We start from the raw sequence: 17,387 nt of genomic DNA on the forward strand, positions 1-17,387 counted from the left end.
CACATCAATAACGCTTTCTTATTTTTCCTCAAAACTTAGTGGCACTAACAAAACTCTGACCATTGTTTGGGGACTGGTATTTTGAGAATACCAGTTGTCATGCTTACCAGTACCTTCTTCCTTTGCTACCCATTTTAAGCTTAGTTTACAAGTCTGGAGTCTTTGTATTCTAAAAGCACCTACCATGACAGAATCCTAGCATGTAATTAAGGTATCTACATACGTTAAAAAAAGCAAAATATGAAGAATAACCCAGGACGTTGCCACACAATAGTTCCTATTGCCAGAGTTTAGTAACTTAGACTTGGGGTTAGCTAGTTTATGTTAAAAGTGAGGACATAGTGTCTTGTGCTCACTAGATCTCATTTTATTTAATTTATAAGAACTAGGCAATTTCCCCTCCCTCAGCACATAATGCAGATCATGGCTGAGGAGGATCTAAAGTAATGCTACAGCTGCTTAGCTCTTCCCTTGCATTAAGTTCTGCATTCATTTCTGCTCTAGTCTGTATTTCTATTTTATAACGAAACATACAGCCTAGTTATTTATAGGCTTTCTAAGGATTAACTACACACTCGTAAGAATAAACCCTCAAGAGGTTAACCTCATCCTCTTAAGCTTCACACACTACAATCCCAGAGATAGCTGGCAACCACAGCCAAGAGAGAAAAAAAATAATCCCACATCTTGCTAATCCTTTAGCCAATCACCTCATGCAACAGTGGAGAGGCTTCTCAGAGGCCTACAACTCAATCTGTCTCAAGAGTACTGTCAATCCAAAAGATACATATTTCACACAGAACCATTAGCAATCCACCTCAAAAGGCAAAATAAGATGTAACTGGCTACTCAGTGATACACTGAAATCGTGCATCTAAAATGCAATGCTAAAAAAGATTCCAGCTTGCTGCTTATATTTCCCATTCAGATATTTGCATATTCTACTCATAAAGCTTATTAATTTGAAAGTATATCTAACAAATTTTGCATTGTTTACATCTAGATAGACCAGTTTAACTGTCCCTTATACTTCCTAGCTTTCCTGAACTTTGAGTACCTTTGGTTTTCCAGCCAGATCGTGTATCTCAAAAAAAAAAAACCCCAAACCCCTTCAAGTTAAACCATGATAATCTACCTAATTCTTTGATACCATGGTCTGGATTCTTCCTTAACCCCAAATGTGGACACTGCCTGCAGCTGCAGCAGCACCAAGGAGTTAACAGGTGCACTTGCCTTTTAAGTCAAAAGTTTGTTTTATTATTTATCTTGCAAAATTGCTATTTCATTCAACTTTAATATAACAAATATTAAATGGCTCCATTTAAAAAAATTGGCAAGGAGGTTGTTTAGCCACACTGCTACCCCATCTCTGCAAGTTAAAACTTTCAAGAACATGCAGGAAAAGTATAAGGCCAGAGGTATGACTGTTAATAACCAAGTATCATCCACAGTTCTTTCCTGAAGTAAGAATTTTTAATCAACACAGAGGATTAGCACTGCTTACAAAAATCACTGAGTCCAACTATATTAATTTTTTTTTTTTAAATGTGTCAATTCATTCTCTTTTGTACATGCTTAATATACACCGATTCCAAAGCCTGGCTTTTGACTTTGCAGGTAAATTGAAAAAATCTCAGTCCCATGAGACTACAAGTCCCTATCCTCACAGTCTGTCCTTTAATAGGCTTCCACCTTTTCAACTGGAAATAAAAAAAGTGTAAAATAAAGATAGTTCAAAATCATCGTGTATTTCAAAAAGTTGTTCCCACTAATTAAAGGCTTTGTTCCTGTCCAGAATTCACATATGGCCCAGCAGCAACAGGAATTGCTCTAACTCAGGCAAGCCAATTGGGAAACTCTTGAATCATCAAGTGTCAGGAAACAAAGGCCCATAAAGAGAGAAAGGAAGGAGGGGGGAAAAAGTCAAACCCCGACAAAAATGCAGCTTTTATCTAATTGAGAGAAACTATACAAGTGAACATCAGCTAGCAAAATTAAACTTTCCTCCTATCCTCAAAATTTATTGTACATAAATATCCCCAGTAGTATGATGCCAGAGGCTACTCGATTGCATCTTATACTGTTACAGATTGCTCCAGCCTATTTGCATTCTGAAAAGAAGTTTCATGATCTTTCATGCTTATAATAGATGTCTAAACCGTTAAATTACTATTTCTTTTCTTATCTTGAAAGACACTGCACTTTAACAGCATGGCCCTTCCATTGTTCTTTACACTAAGTCGGGTCCCTGAACAATACTGACAGCTGCTACCAAACTGGGCCCCGCTCACTCTCAGTGCAGCTGCTGCTTGTAGGAACAGACAGGCTTCTGATGTGTCCTCCCCTCTGGGGAGAGGGCTTGACACACTGCGTGCTCAGTGAGGGGGAGCAAAGGTCCACTGAATTGTCAACCCAATTTTATGCTATTCAGATTTTTCAGTACGCACACCATCCCTTTCAAACAAATACAAGCGTATGTCAGAGCATGAAACTTATTGTGTGGCACAAGATAATTATTGATCATGTAAGACTGTAAAAGATCACTCTGACATACATCTAATTTTAGCATTATGTATATGCACGCATCTACATGGTAAAAGAAATTTTGTGCCCAACGTGTTCATTTCTTCATTCACAGTTTTGGATTTGTATGGCATCATTCAGAAGTCTTTCAGAAGACACAGGAAAGTATCTCTTCTGCTGAATCTTAAATAATTTAAAAACGAAAAAGGTGGAGGCTTCTATTCCTGCTTCCAAAGAGCTTTCCCCCTCAAAAAAAAAGTTCTTAATTGCATGTGGTATTTGTAGATCCTATTGCTTTTAAAAGACTATATTGTGTAGAATTTAAAGAGGTACATAACATGCTTGAGATAGCAAAATTTGGTTCAGCTAAGTAGCACTAAGTCCAGCAAGAATGTTTTTAAATATATTTTAATACATATTTCCATTTAATGCACAAAATATTTTTTAAAACTAGTTCATTAAAAAGCGATTTCCATTCCATTTTCATCCTAAATAAGTAATTCATTTTAAAAAATGCAAGAAAGTACAGTTCTCTAATCTTTGCTAATCAAATACCACAAATGTACATGTGCTGTATTTCAAAGATCAAATCAGGTATTCATAAAGTAATTCATTACACAAGCAAAGCATAGAGGAGATTGTGACAAGTACAGATGTAATTGTGTGGGTTTCTAAGATGTGATTAGCAAATCAACTAAGTAACAGTCAAAATTTGATACGAAGGGAAAAAACAGCGCACATTTGAAGGGGGGGGTATGTTTATGCAAAGCTAATCTGTCAAGTGTAATAAAGCAGCTTGAATAAAATTTAAGCTGAAAATCCACTGAAGCTCCCCATTTCAGGGAGGAAAAGCTATTAAAAGGAAATGAAGGTCACCCTACCAGTTTATTTCACCTAATTGACTGCCAATAGCTTACCACAGGCAAACCGACTGCAGATCTGCAATTGAGAAACTGATGAAAGGAGTTTTCAAGCTGAGGCTCATTCTTTTAATCCTCCTTCATTCCTATTTTTTTTTTTTCCATCTCCAGTTGGGATGTAATTTTAAGCACAGATGGATTAACTGGTTCCATTGTCTGTAGACGTCATTGGACTATGGCACTGTTAATCCGTACAGCAGCATGTCTAATTATCATTACAAAGTGTCTGAGGGAACTATAAAGACCAGCAGGGCATCTTCTCACAAGCAATTAACATAAATTGATAAATGAGTAATTTGAATCTGCTCAAGGCGCTCACATATGAATAAAATCAGAAAGGACGGGTTCTTGTTTCAGCTACTTCTTTCACTTAGTCTGGAAGGGCAGAAAACATGAGAAATATTCTAGACTTAGTGGCGAGGGAAATGAACTCATGCAGTGGAAGGAATGTATGGTTCAGAAAGTTCATTAATACAAAGCAAATGACTTGTGATTGACAACCAGTCACAAGCAAGTAGTATTAACTTATTTCAGCATATCTAGAAGCACATACTTGGTGAAAGGCTATTAGAACATTGTGTCAGACAATTAATACTACTTCAAAAGCAAGTGAAGTTTCTTTTCAGTAGCTTGCTAATTTAAAATTCATGAAAGATTCACAAGAAAGGGAAAGAAAGAAGAATGAATAGTTGTACAGGCTCCAAGAACTCAAGTGCAACAAAAAGCATGAGGCAAAGGTAACTAGATCAACTGACATACAATACCTACAAATAAACAAGCAACCCTCCTAATCATTATATTTCTTGCAGGAAAAGTTTTGTTACACACAGCATTGCTGCACAAAATGATGTTCTGACAAAGTAAACTATTAACTTTATCCCTGCTAGAATCTGTGTGAAGCAAGGCAAACACTTCAGCAACATTGGGCATCAAAACAGGGTTAGATATTAAAACATTAAGCTTATTTTAAAAATAGCAAAGCAGTAAGATATGAAAGCAAGTTATACACACTGTAGGAGGTAGACCTGGAAGGCCACGTACCCCGATGATGGCATTCAGTTCAGCCATGGTCACTTGTTTGGCACGTTCTACAGCTTGGGCCACTTGCTGCTGATGCTATTAAAAGAAGAAGGGGTATGGGGAGGAATTTGTGTTAAGGTATTGACTGCACCAAATCAAACCAGGATCAAAACCACCTGAATAACCGGGTTGTCTGCAGAAGCCCAGGCTACCTATTGCAAGACATCTTATGCAGGTAAAAGGTAACAGTGCCCTATTTCTCACCTGTTCAAAAGCAAACAAGAGCCCTGAAGGCAGCCAGCTCACCTCTTCCCCCATGCCACTTCAATATTAATTTTCTGGCAAATGAATAATCAGTTTCTAATTGAGTTGACAGGACAATAATGTCAACTTCACACTAGTGTCAATTTTAACATTTATACACTCTGTACCCACACAGCAAAACCTACTGAAGTTTCAAACAGGGAAAAGTGCTTCACTGAACTCAACAAAAACTACAAGTACTCTTTGTAGAGTTTGAAGAGGCATATCCAAAATAACAGGCTTCAAAATGTAACAGCAGCTGCCCACAATATGCTACAATTGCAGTCATTCAGACCATTCAGATGCAGGTTTGTAACCTTAAACAGTGTTTTGCATCTGAGCTAACTACTCACCTTTTACACTAAAATTTGATACAAATTATGTAGACAAGATAATATGCAGATAAGATAAGCACACTTATTTCACTAGATTCACATTTGACAACTCAATATCAAATAAGCAATCACCATGATTAGAAATAAAAGCATTTTCTTGCTTTGGTAATATTTTACAGACTCCCACTCTCCTCAGGCAATGAATGAGACTGAGCCATTGTCACTAGTTTGAACTCAGATTTGTTAGACCAAAGTAGCAGGGGGTTTGCACACTTCAGCTATAACAGATGTTCCTTACACTTGTGTATTGTGACAAAATTAACATCTTAAAACTTGCTAATTTGCAAACAGAAAAGCAACATAATTGCACTTTAACAGCTGAACAGTTTTACTTACTTCCTGAGACAAAAATGGGATGACTTGTGCACAAATTGTATTCAATCTCTTGGCGATTTCTGTCTATAGAGGAAAAGTATTTTGATTAAAACTGTGGTTTAGGTTTGTTGCCATATATTAACTAGTGTACAGGATTATATTAAGTTCACACAGTGAAGAAAGTAACAAAAAATCCACATCTTCATACTACTGCAAATATAAATAGTTAATATATAAGCCTAGATGAGGACAGAGATTTAGTTAGCTACTCTAGGACATCTGCCATGTCTAAAGCACCTAATCTTTGTACACATTTAGGCACAAATCTGGTCCTTGTACATAGCTCATTAACAAGTAAAGCATTTTTGAAATCCATTAAGTCCAAGATAAAGCCTTTTAAAAGGTAGATTTATTATTACTCAAGTTACCAAGCAGCACAACATGAAGGTGACAGGCACGGAAGAAAAATGTTTCTTTCATGATCAATTTTATCTACCTATTAGAAGGTAAAATTAGTTTTGCTGACAGAAACATACCATCAAGAGTACAAAAGAAATACCAAACCAGAAGTGAGGCAGAATGGAGACAAAAGGTACAGACTTCTAAAACATCCATATTGAGAGAGAATTGAAATAATGCAGACAAGAAAAAGAATTAGATCAGAAAATGTGATAGTCAATAACAGCAACTTAGTGAAACTGTGAGTAATGGGAGAACAGTAAGGCTAGGAACCAGCAGAGAACAGAACAATCCTTCACTGAAAGCATCAGAGAAGACAGCAGGACAAAGTGTTTGAGTCCCACTTTGACAGCTTTATGTATCTCCTACTTTTACATCTCCCACTTCTGGCATGTCAACTTGAACACAGGATTTCTGGTGGGGCACAGGGATCTTTTTCTCTCATTACTCAGTCTTACCTGTGCTTACAGCTTTTCAGACTTATACATCTGCCAGCCTTTCAGAACCACCATTATAATTAACCCTCAAAGTACTTGCACAACTCCTACAGTTTTCCTTAAAAACATCTGCAGTCACTGTAGCACAGTTGCACAAAACCAAAATTAGCATCCAGATGTGAACAGAGCCTACATACAAGACACTCTGAACAGCTCTTGTCAGTCTCTGTCATAACATTAATCCATATAGATATTTGAGGTTTTTGTTTCGTTTTATGACACAAGAAACAAGAGATCCCTGCTGAGAATCATTAGGCCTTCCATGAAATGGCATGCATAAACCTGAGCAAAGATAAACTCGTTCAAAGAAGTCAGATGAAAACATTGCTAACTCATCTGCCGAGCCTTTCCCTGAGCCTTCCCATCATCCCGAGTTTTTTTAGGAAGACACTGCCATGTGCTGATCCTTGTACATCAGTCAAGCAGTAATTAGGATACAAAAGCCACCTTCTACTTTTATGTCTCAGCAGACAGGTGATCTGGGATCTAAATACAACTAGCAAGCTTTAACACCTCTTTCCCCACCTCTGACAGACTCAGGGAAAATACTTGATAGCATTGAGACTTGCATAACACCATGTTTCTCGGACGTAAGCTGAAGTACTCCACCTGACCAAAGTCTGGCATTTGACACATCCACTCTAAAGTTTTGCAGAGACAAGAGTCTCCAAAGCAGTTCGGGATGGTTTCTTCCTAGGACAAAAAGGTACCCCTTAGCAAGGGCAATGAAGTGACAGTTGCTTTACAGCAAACCGTTCTCCCCCTACAACAAGGAGAACAGATCTCTATTCTCAATAGAAACAGCCACCATTTCACACAGTATCACAGCTGCCTGTTTCTGTTTTGTTTGGGCCACAACCATAAAATACCCATCATTCGGTGTGTGGCCTTTAGTACTGGCACTACATACATACCAGCAAAGGCAATACAAGGAAGTTACCAGCTTAACTACTATCAGACTTAACTATTAGCAAATCTGTTGGTACTTTCACAGCAGCTGTTTACAAGGAAAAAAACACATGATTGTGAAAATCTATGTACTAAGGGGCGTTCTTCCACATACCTAGTATGTCTCTCCCGAAAGCAAGGTATGTCAGCTATGGAAAGAAAGTCTGTTACATAGCAACCTGGTTGGCTGATGTTTAGCTAAGATGTTTACGGTGCAAGAAGTTAATTGCCCTAGACCAGTGGGATTACCTTTGTTTTCAGGACAGAAACCAGGATGCATCATAGCAGGTGATAAGAGGGGAAAGAAAAAAAGTAAAGAACCTCATTTGGTTTCTACTGAAAAGGTCTTTCGCCTGTATGGCCTACACAAAAGTCCCCTTAGTCTGTAATACTGAGATAAGTGTCCTTATCGTAGCTGTAAGAAAAAAAAAAAATCTGTTTTCAGTAGAGTCTATAAAACATTCAAGTTGTCCATGTTACTGGATTTTCCTGCACAGGTCGCAAATATCTGAGCTTCACTGTAATAACATAGCATACAGGACGGCACACAGTAAGACAAGAGAATGCAACATCATGTGATAATTACCAGTCCCAATGCAGGTTGACTAGATTCTTTTAAATTTTTATTTCTTTTCTAGAGAAGGGGGCATGATCAACTTTCCCCATTTCCCAGTCAATCTTACTTTAAAATTATTGTCTTAGTACTATCATACCTGACTTAATAACAGAACTGAAAAAAATGTATCCTTCTGAGTTTTTCTTTACCAAAGCAGGGCATCATTGATGATCATATACGAACAGCATCCTTAATATTCATCCACAATGCTAGGTAAACTTAAATGTACATGCCATAAATAAGTTTATTTTGAGATTTCTTGCTGCTGTTACAAGTGCCAGTTAAGAGACATTTACACTGAAAGGAAACTGAAAAGATTGTTCTATACTTCGTAACAAAAGTCTGCTTACATTTAAAAGGCAGTTTGCCTACCAGTGCTATTTCACACACACAACTAAATAAATTAATATTATTTATCCACTATGAGATTTCATACATCTCCTGTTTGCTGCCCTCAAATGTTTAGTCAAAACCATTCTTATTCACAAACATGTTAAAAAAATATTTTTGTTCTCCAGTGAATTGTGAGACTTAGGTTTTAATGCGCAATTCACCTAATCTTGCCCATCAGGAGTTGCAAGAGGTTGTTTTCAGAATTGAGAAAAAGGAACTTTCATTACTTTAAATATAAATCTAGCTTGGCAATGTATGTTCACCTTTCAAGGTGAAATATCTTTGAGTATATATATGCGTGTGTATGTGTATATATATATTCATTCTTGAAAGCAAAAACCTCTTTTTAAGGAGTCTAGGAAAGCTTCGTTAATCAAGACTAGACATCAGTAATTGGTGGCATTAGAGTAAGCTATATATTCCAGATACGGGGCTCATGCATTTGAAAGTCTTAAAAGAAAGGTACTTATCAGTTACTTCTAGAGGCCTCCCAATATAACACAGCTATTATCTAACTGCTGATATTGAGACATGTAGGGCAGTCAGAAGAATGAGTAAACAAAGAAAATTTTGCAGAAAGCTGCTCGAGCACAGACAAACATGACTAATTGCCCACGTTCTTTGGCTCCTTGGTAAAGCAGACTGTAGAAGCCTGCATCTCTCATGAAAGCCCTCCTAGCTCTATGGCAGCTCTTACCAAAGCATCTGAAGTGCTCTTAATTGTTTGTCTTCTTAATGCAGAGCCTCTTGAATACATTCATTTTTAATAGAGGACTTGAGTGTGGGGCCCATCAAAGAATGACAAAACTACATCATTCACTGGTTCTTGCTGTTGAAATGATTGTCTTTTGATTTATTTGCAAATGACAAGCTTGTCAGACCCCTGACTGAAGTGCTACCCTCCTTTCTGAAGTATCATTAAAAATTAACATGAAGGAATTCAGCTGCATTTTGTAAAATTAAGTTGAGCTGACGGATTTTTTTCTTTCACTCATGTAATTTTTTTTGCCTCCATTCCATCTAATTAAGGACTTAAATGTTTTGACCTAACGATTGCCAAACTCAAGTGTTTGTACTTAAGGTTGTCTCTTGCTAAAGTGAATTCTTAACATAATGACAAAGAACAAATCAGCCAGACTAGTTACTAAATATAATATTCATTTAAATAAGTCTTTTTACTAAGCAGTTAAGAAAGAGCTTGTATATACAATTGTGATCTTTTTCCTTCTGCATTGTTAAAAAAAGTATTGAAGTGTTTGCCTCTACAGCAGTCTATTCCAGATCATTTTGCATTTTGACAGCCTGTACTTTCCAAAGCACCATGTAAGATATCAAACTTAAATCAACATGATTTCTTAAACAACTACAGATTTTTGCACTGGAATGAAAAGAAGGAAGTGTAATACAAGTATCCAAACTCTAACTGTATTTCTCACCACACCTAACACCCATGTGTATTTTATCACTAATGCTGGAAGCCCTAGCCTAAGGGAGCCACCACTCTCACTTCTAAGTGAAGAACACAACCTTCCTCTGAGGAGAATTAATCACCTTTCAGCTTCAGAGGTTTCAACAATAATTTTGGTTTTGTTCCAATCAGTGTCTACTATACATGTCCCAGCAGTGACTTTAGCTATAGCATCCATGGTGATCTAAAGCAAAAATTAACGACATATTATATTTAACAATCAGTTGTATTGTGACAACTGCTCTATTATTAGTGCTGAGACTCCTCAAAGCTGTCCAAGACCTACCTTTACAAAACAATGCTCAGCTAAAAATGTTCGTTGTATGTCAGAAGCTTGTTACTCTATCTTGGAAACTGCACTTCCTATATCACAAAGTTAGATCAGTATTTGAAAGCACTCTATCACCACTTCTTAAGAACAGGCTTATGTATTCTCATTTATTACATTTTTATTTACTTCAGTTATTTCAACCCAATTTTAAGAATCACATTTGTCATTAGATTGGGAAGAATACAGCTTAGGAACAAGATGATTAAAAGTAAAGCGAGAAAACCCAAAGTTCTGATGATACAAAAAACCCCCATGTCCTAATCCATTCCTTTAAAGCAAAAGAATCAGAGAATCAGTCTTTAATGCACAGAAAAGAATATACTGACAAATCACATTCACAAAAGCTTTAGAAGGTAATGCTTAAGTACTCTGCCTCCACTTACACTTTCAACATGTAGAAAGCCAAGTACAACACTGAACTCCTTCTGGAAGAACAAAATGGACTTCCTGCCATTTACAGCATGTAACACAGTAATCCGCTAGGGAGTAAAGGTCAATGTTGCACTTATGGTCATTACTGAATCATTTGAGATTATCTGTGGTGGGGATGAGAAGAAAATCGAAGGCTATGAGAATGCTGCAAATAGCTTGACCTCAGACCAATTTTCATCTCCATCTGTCTAACAGACGTGGATAAAAGCCCTCTTTATGGGACATGCTTGACCATTTTTTTTAATCCCTGTTGCAAGCCAGTAATCAGTTAAATACTACATTTCAAAAGTCCTTGGGTAAGAAACTGCATGTATATATTTTAGTCTTGAGCTAAAGTTTAGTACCCATTTAGTATTTTCATTTTTCCAGCAGAATCATTGAAACAAGCAGTACACTTCAATGATGTAGCCTTTATTCTTTTTGTGATTGAGATCTTCAAAGACAACAAAAAGCACACATATTCGCAGAGCAATTACAGAAAAAGAAACATTCCACTGTGCTTAGCGCTCTGCATGCTTTGTTAGAACTTTTCTACAGGAGGATTCAAGCACTTCCAAAAACTTGTTGCTAAAAAATTTGGGGGGTGAGGGGATGTTGGAGGTATAATTAAATCTCAAAACTTAAATATTCAAAAGCCTCAAATGATTAAGGCTAGCATTCTGTGAACTTTGCTGTTCACGAGTTATTGAATCCATGTTGAGCACTGAGATATGCATATATTATTAATGCCCTTTTATTTAAAACTAATACACTACAATCTGTTTTGGCAATGGCTGCAAAAGGAAAAAAAATAAAGGCAACATGCCATTTAAAAGTTTAGGCCCCCACAGTATATCAATGTCAAACAACAGCGTGTCAAGCTAAGATTCAATTCAGGTAAGTGCCACTGCCAAATTTTCTTGTTCCCAGACGTGCTTTAAGATTATTTTATTGCTTAAAATTTAATTTGTTCCAACTCACGTCTCCATGACAACGTTGGCTAACCCTGCAAATCATTTGGGTAATTGGATATCTTATCTTTCTATTGCTCTCAAATCAAATGATTCTGCTAGAACTGCAGCAGCCAATCAAATTTACAGGCCTCCTGAGAAATAGACTCGCACAAGTAGCCACATTCATCTCCCCTTTACCGCCGTATTAACCACCCTGCGACAAACTGTGGAAGTTGGCCTTCAAACTCTATTTTAAATTATAAACACTGTCATTACTAATATTCTCACCAATAGGAGGGGGTGGGAAGGTTTATTCTCAACAGATACTTGAAATTCAATCTGACAAGCGGCACTGGGTAGCGCTCATTTCAGCGACAGGAACAATCTCTGTATTTTGGGCGTAAGCTGTCAGTTTAACATGACATATCATTAACAAATACAGCTTTCCCTCTGCCCCACATTTGTGCTACTCATTTTAATTGCGAGATCAGCCACCCACAAGATGATGATATTAAAACCCCAGAAGACTGGCATGAAAAATCTTTAGGTATGAAAAAACCAAAACATCACCATATTGCGAGTGGGGAGAAGAAGAAGTAACAGAAATATTAACAGAATAAAAACTCAAAATGATAAAGCTACAGAATGCTAGATAGTTTCCAAAGTGAAATTAGTATTTTTTTAATTCAGTACCTAAACTCCATTTATCTGAATCCTCTTAGATGTCAGTTTAAATTACAGAAAGGTCATGTTAATTTAAACATAAGCTACATATGATGCACAAGTCAACAGCTACACTTGCCAAACATCTCCTACAGGTTTGGACTTCGTTCAACTGTAAAGTGAAGTGACTGGATATATTTCAGATGTCTGATTTCAATGCTTTCTATAACAATAGAGAGAGGCTGCTGTGTAGCTCTCAATGAACCACTGTACACAACTGCCCATCCCATTTGCAGCTGTAAATCCTGTGGAACTCAAGCCAACTGGCAACAAAGAAGCTGTTGTCAGGATGTTAAAGTGCTCCTTTCACACATCTTCACTATGTCAAGACTCTTCTTAAACTTGACTAAACAGGACAGTTATCAGATTTCTCCTTTAATCCAACTTTAGCCCATCTCGCTCAAGCACTCACAACTACAAAAGGTGTGTTTATCCAAATTTTAGTTCCACAGCTTAGTTTCCATGCCTAAGCTAACCTTCAATACACACAAAAGTATTTAAATGCCAAAGGGAGCATACAGCTTTATTTTACTTTCAAGTTGTTTTCCAGCACACACAGTTCCCACTTTTATTTAGATTCCATGAGATGCTGACTAAGTCAGAGGCTGACTCCAATCCAGAAGAGAAGGTCTTGCTACCTTTGCTTCCAGACACACACAGTCTTCAAACCGCACTGGAGACATTTGGACTTGTCCAACATCATAACTAGTCAAGCAGAAAACATTACTATAGGAGGAGGGAAAGGGCCAGCTTAGTAGACCACCACATCAGCAAGTTAAATAGGCTCACAGGAGGCATTCATCAGGTAGCAGAGCGGCCTGAAGTACCAGGAGAACCGAGCTAGGAGCAGAGGTTTTTTAGGGGAACAGTAAGCTATTGGATGAGCTTCCGTCTTCCCACAGGACTGCACTCATGTGCTCTTACGGTGCTCTAGAAGCAGCATGGTCTCTGAAATTATCCAGCATGCTCTGCATTATTACCCTTAAGGACATTAAGAACTTAATTTACTCTGGACAACCGAGAAACACTACACTATACAAGAACAAGGAGGAAACAAAAAGAAGAGAAAAAGAAAGGAGGCATAGAAAAGTTTATCTGCAACAGCTACACCCCTGTCAGAAAAGAGCCCTTTTGGCTTTTCATTTAGTTTAGGACATTATTTTAAAGCTACTTCCTATTTTGCTCTCACTCCCACAAGCCACATCCAACTTCCTGCATACATCCTTGCAGCAGTTGCCACACTGAGCCACTTTACTGGGATGGCAGTAGAAAGTCAGAGCTCTTGCACAGCTGGAGAAATGCCTAGAACCACACAGCTTCTAAAAATTAGAGCATAAAGTTCCTCAAACCAAGCACATACATTTACAGTATGCAAGTCAATAACAAAACTCCCAGTCAGGATTCAGTCCTTATCTACATTCAAGTAAGACTATAATAGCAGTAGAATCTGGACTTGACTAGAACAACAAGCATGCCATCTGACAATAAACAAGACACATCAAGACAAGGGCCTGAAATATAGGGAAAAAATTCAATATACTACATTCACCAGGACTTTAGAAGTAACTACCAAATTAAACTTACCAAGTAAGTCACATGCACTTTTGTATCTTAAATATAATGTCACCATTTCACAAAATATATTCACAGCTCAGTTTCAAAAAAATCTGTCAAGTCAGAGAAACAATTTAAGGCCTTAAAAAGGTGTTCATATCAATGCTTCAGGTGCCATCAGGTGACTCACTAATGAATAACACTAAGATTGACAACTCTTTTCTTAGCAACTAGCAGAATTATCCACCACACAGGATTTGGAAGGAAGGTGAAAATAATGGAGATTTTCACTATGTGGGAAAAAGGTTTGGAAATCTTTCAGCAAAACCTTGGGAACATGTCAATAAGTTTATTCCCCATTTTATTATTTTTATATATACATATGTATTCTGTTGCTCACAGAATAGAAAAAAATAGTAAAGATACCATCTAGATTACATTCTAATAGAGAAGAACTGATTGAAACTGTCCAAATAGAAACTAATTTGACTGAGACTGACAATCATTGCAGAGTTTATAATCATCGGGACAGGAAGGAAGAATGAAAAAGCCAGTAAGACTTCAGGAAAGCAAATGCCAACTAGTAAGATCAGCTTTATAGGACCTGTTACTGAGGGTGGAGATAAAATGGCATTATGGAGAGCTGACATTTTCTTTATGAAACAATATTAAGGACACGGATGACAGTTAATACACCTGAGAATGGAAGAAGGGACAGAGGAAAAAGCGGAGGGATGGAATTGTGCCAAGAGACTAAATCCCAAATTCTTAACTGCCTTCATACAAACAGGAAAGCGTACAGGAAGTAGAAACTAGGTCAGGTGAGGCAGTATGAACATATACAGCACAAGCACGTATTTCTGTAACTACGTGCCAGCTGTAACTAAGTGACAGCTAAAGTAAAGCTAGTGCTCTACAGGTTGGAATAGTCGGAGGAGAACAAAAAAGTGGTTCGATCCCCTCAATTAGAAAAGCAATAAGGTCAAAGGACACCGAGAACGCCAAAAAGTCTATACTTTTTTGCATCTGTCTTAACTATACAAGAATCATTACCAATCTCATAATTAATATAAATTACTAGTTACGCAAGGTCAACACTGCAGCTTAAACAGGAAAGGAACAGATCAGAGCATTCCAAGTAAAATGTCTTCAAATTGCCTCGGCCTGATGAAATAAAAAGAGCACATTAGTGAAGACTGAGCAGCTAGTGGACACCTTGCAGAACCTGCAAATGTCAAGTGGATAGGAAACAAGGAAAGGACAGTGCCTAACAGACAGAAAACAGCAAGTGAAGGAGCAAAGACACTCCAGCTTAATTACTATTTCTTAAGTTTGGGGCATTAAAAAGCTTTTTATCCATAAATATCTAGGTGAAACAGGGACATAAATCACAACTCGGAAGTATTTTTCAGCAGTAAACAACATCAGAATTATGTAATGTCCAAAAAGGTAAAGTAGTTATGGCTAAGAGAGGCAGATGATGTTAACATCCTTGCTAAGAATTTGACAGTCGTAGCACTCTTAGCAGCAACACAAACAGCACAACACAGCTAAAACTTCACAGGAACAAGTACAAAACTGCTTGATCATTAAACCATGTATGAATACATCCTTCTCTTCTGTAAATTAAGAAGGCCTGCATGCATGATAGGCCCAGTATTTTTCAGTATTTCCCACTAATAAGCATGAAGATCTCTTCATTTGCCCTAATCGTTAATTTGCAGGGAGCTTCAAGCTGAGAAAGGCAGAATATGCCAGAGAATAGCTTCAGAACTCACTTTGCAGTGAATGGAAAAATGCACTACAAAGGAAAAAGAAGGATAGGGATAAATAGGGATAAAGGACCATAGCATGCCTAGACAAGAACATAAAGGAAAAGGAAATAATGGGCCAGGAAGGAATCTCTCGGTCACAGCAGATCAGAAGTTGAACATAAGTCAATAGCGTGCTGTTGCAAAAAAGGCTGCCACAATAGTAAGCCATACACTAAGTCAACCTTCTATGCTACTCAGCACAGCATTTCCTCCCCTGGAGTACTGCACTTATTTCGGGCACTGGATTTCATCTGGGCAACAACAGTCAGAGAATGAACATTATACTGTAGAGGCATACAAAATGGTTCTGGAAGGCAGGAGAATGATCTGCTCTCCCTATCCACAGTGAAGAAAATGCATAGTAAAGAGCTGAAGCTGCAACAGAAAAGATTGAAGTTGTAACTGAAGAAGCACTTCAACAGCAAGGACATAAAAGCACTCTGCTACCTAGAGAGCTTGTGAGTCGCCACTACTGTTAAGTCTTTGCTAACAGATATGACAAGCACTCTATCAGGAATGACACTGGTATAGCCAATCCTGCTAGGACAGGGAGGCACTAGGTGCTTTCTAGTGCTGTGATTCTACAGTTCATATTTCAGTTTAAACAACCAACCCAAGAGCTTCCCATAGGTCTTGTTAATTAAAGATTTTGTGTTTGCTTAACTGGCAATTTACGTCCATCATTTGAGGCCACAGACAGCTAGCTGTCTGCAAAGTAACGGCTGGAAGCCTTATAACCAGTTACAAAAATAGAACTTCAGAATGACCTTACACCCAAACTCACACATGAAGAACAGTGATAAACGCTTCAGGGTTTTTTTTTTTAAAAAAAAAAAACAAAACAAAAAACTTTGTTGTAAATGGGAACTGTTGTGGCAACACTGCAAAAGCATGATCTATTAGTTATTTTTCCCAAGAAACTGTGGGGTTTTCCTCCCCTCCCTCCCGGGATTTAATTCAGACTTCTACATTTAAAAAAATTGAGCTCATCATACCACAAAGCAGAGACCACAGCAATTCAGGGGTTTTAGAACACTTCAAAACAATTTCATAAATAGGCAGATTTCCACAGATCATAAAAACCACCCAGTTTCAGATGTCCTTTCCTTTTCTTGACCTAACAAAAGCAGGTTTCCTCATAGACTTAATACCTAATCAAGATGCAGCTGAACAAGCATACCCATTCTTGCTCCCCTCCTCCAAAACTGAAAGCTATCTTTTTGTTTTTGCTTGCTAATCCATAGAAGCCTTTAAAATGGCACAAATAGAGGCGGCAGCATTTTGTTCTCTAAATCAATTTTATCCTCAGCCATCAACTAGATGTTCCAGCACAGAGAAAGAACAGTCCTTCCCTTCTAATTCAAAAATCCATACTACCATTGCCCTTGCAAACTGCTAAACAAGCAGTATCGGCAATTCACTTGTGTTCTGTAATATATTTACTGCAAATCCCAACAGCCTGCCTCCTAATGCAGTTTTCTATTGTGTCTGTTCTTGTCAATACACTGACTGGTCACCTTACAAGTAAGTTGCTTTGACCAACTGTTTACACAAACATCAAAAAGCTTCGAGAGGAATAAAAAAAGACTGAACAGAAAAAAAGAACATCCATGCTGCTGGGGGAGGGGGACAAACAAACAAAAAAAACCCCCAACCCTACACCAAAACACAAATTAACCTCAGTTTTCTGTTTTGTTATCACATAGCCAAAAAGGCTAGTTAGCTCTTCAGATCACCTGAGAAG

At 37.7% G+C, this 17,387-nt stretch overlaps 1 protein-coding gene across 4 annotated transcripts in view; it reads right to left on the reverse strand.

Moving 5' to 3' along the window:
* LOC143173118 (transducin-like enhancer protein 1) overlaps window positions 1-17,387 on the reverse strand; it is an 80,752-nt gene that overhangs the window by 53,179 nt on the left and 10,186 nt on the right. For 2 of the 4 annotated variants that reach the window (XM_076363182.1, XM_076363181.1), the window contains exons 5-6: window positions 5,498-5,560; window positions 4,485-4,559 (exon numbers count right to left, since the gene is read on the reverse strand). In XM_076363182.1, coding sequence (XP_076219297.1) covers window positions 4,485-4,559; window positions 5,498-5,560 — 138 coding nt within the window. Of the gene's footprint in view, window positions 1-4,454; window positions 4,560-5,497; window positions 5,561-17,387 lie in introns of all 4 variants that reach the window. The other 2 variants (XM_076363180.1, XM_076363178.1) reach the window with 1 other exon arrangement.

The sequence above is a fragment of the Aptenodytes patagonicus genome, chromosome Z, assembly GCF_965638725.1.
Source record: "Aptenodytes patagonicus chromosome Z, bAptPat1.pri.cur, whole genome shotgun sequence".
Taxonomy (NCBI): domain Eukaryota; kingdom Metazoa; phylum Chordata; class Aves; order Sphenisciformes; family Spheniscidae; genus Aptenodytes; species Aptenodytes patagonicus.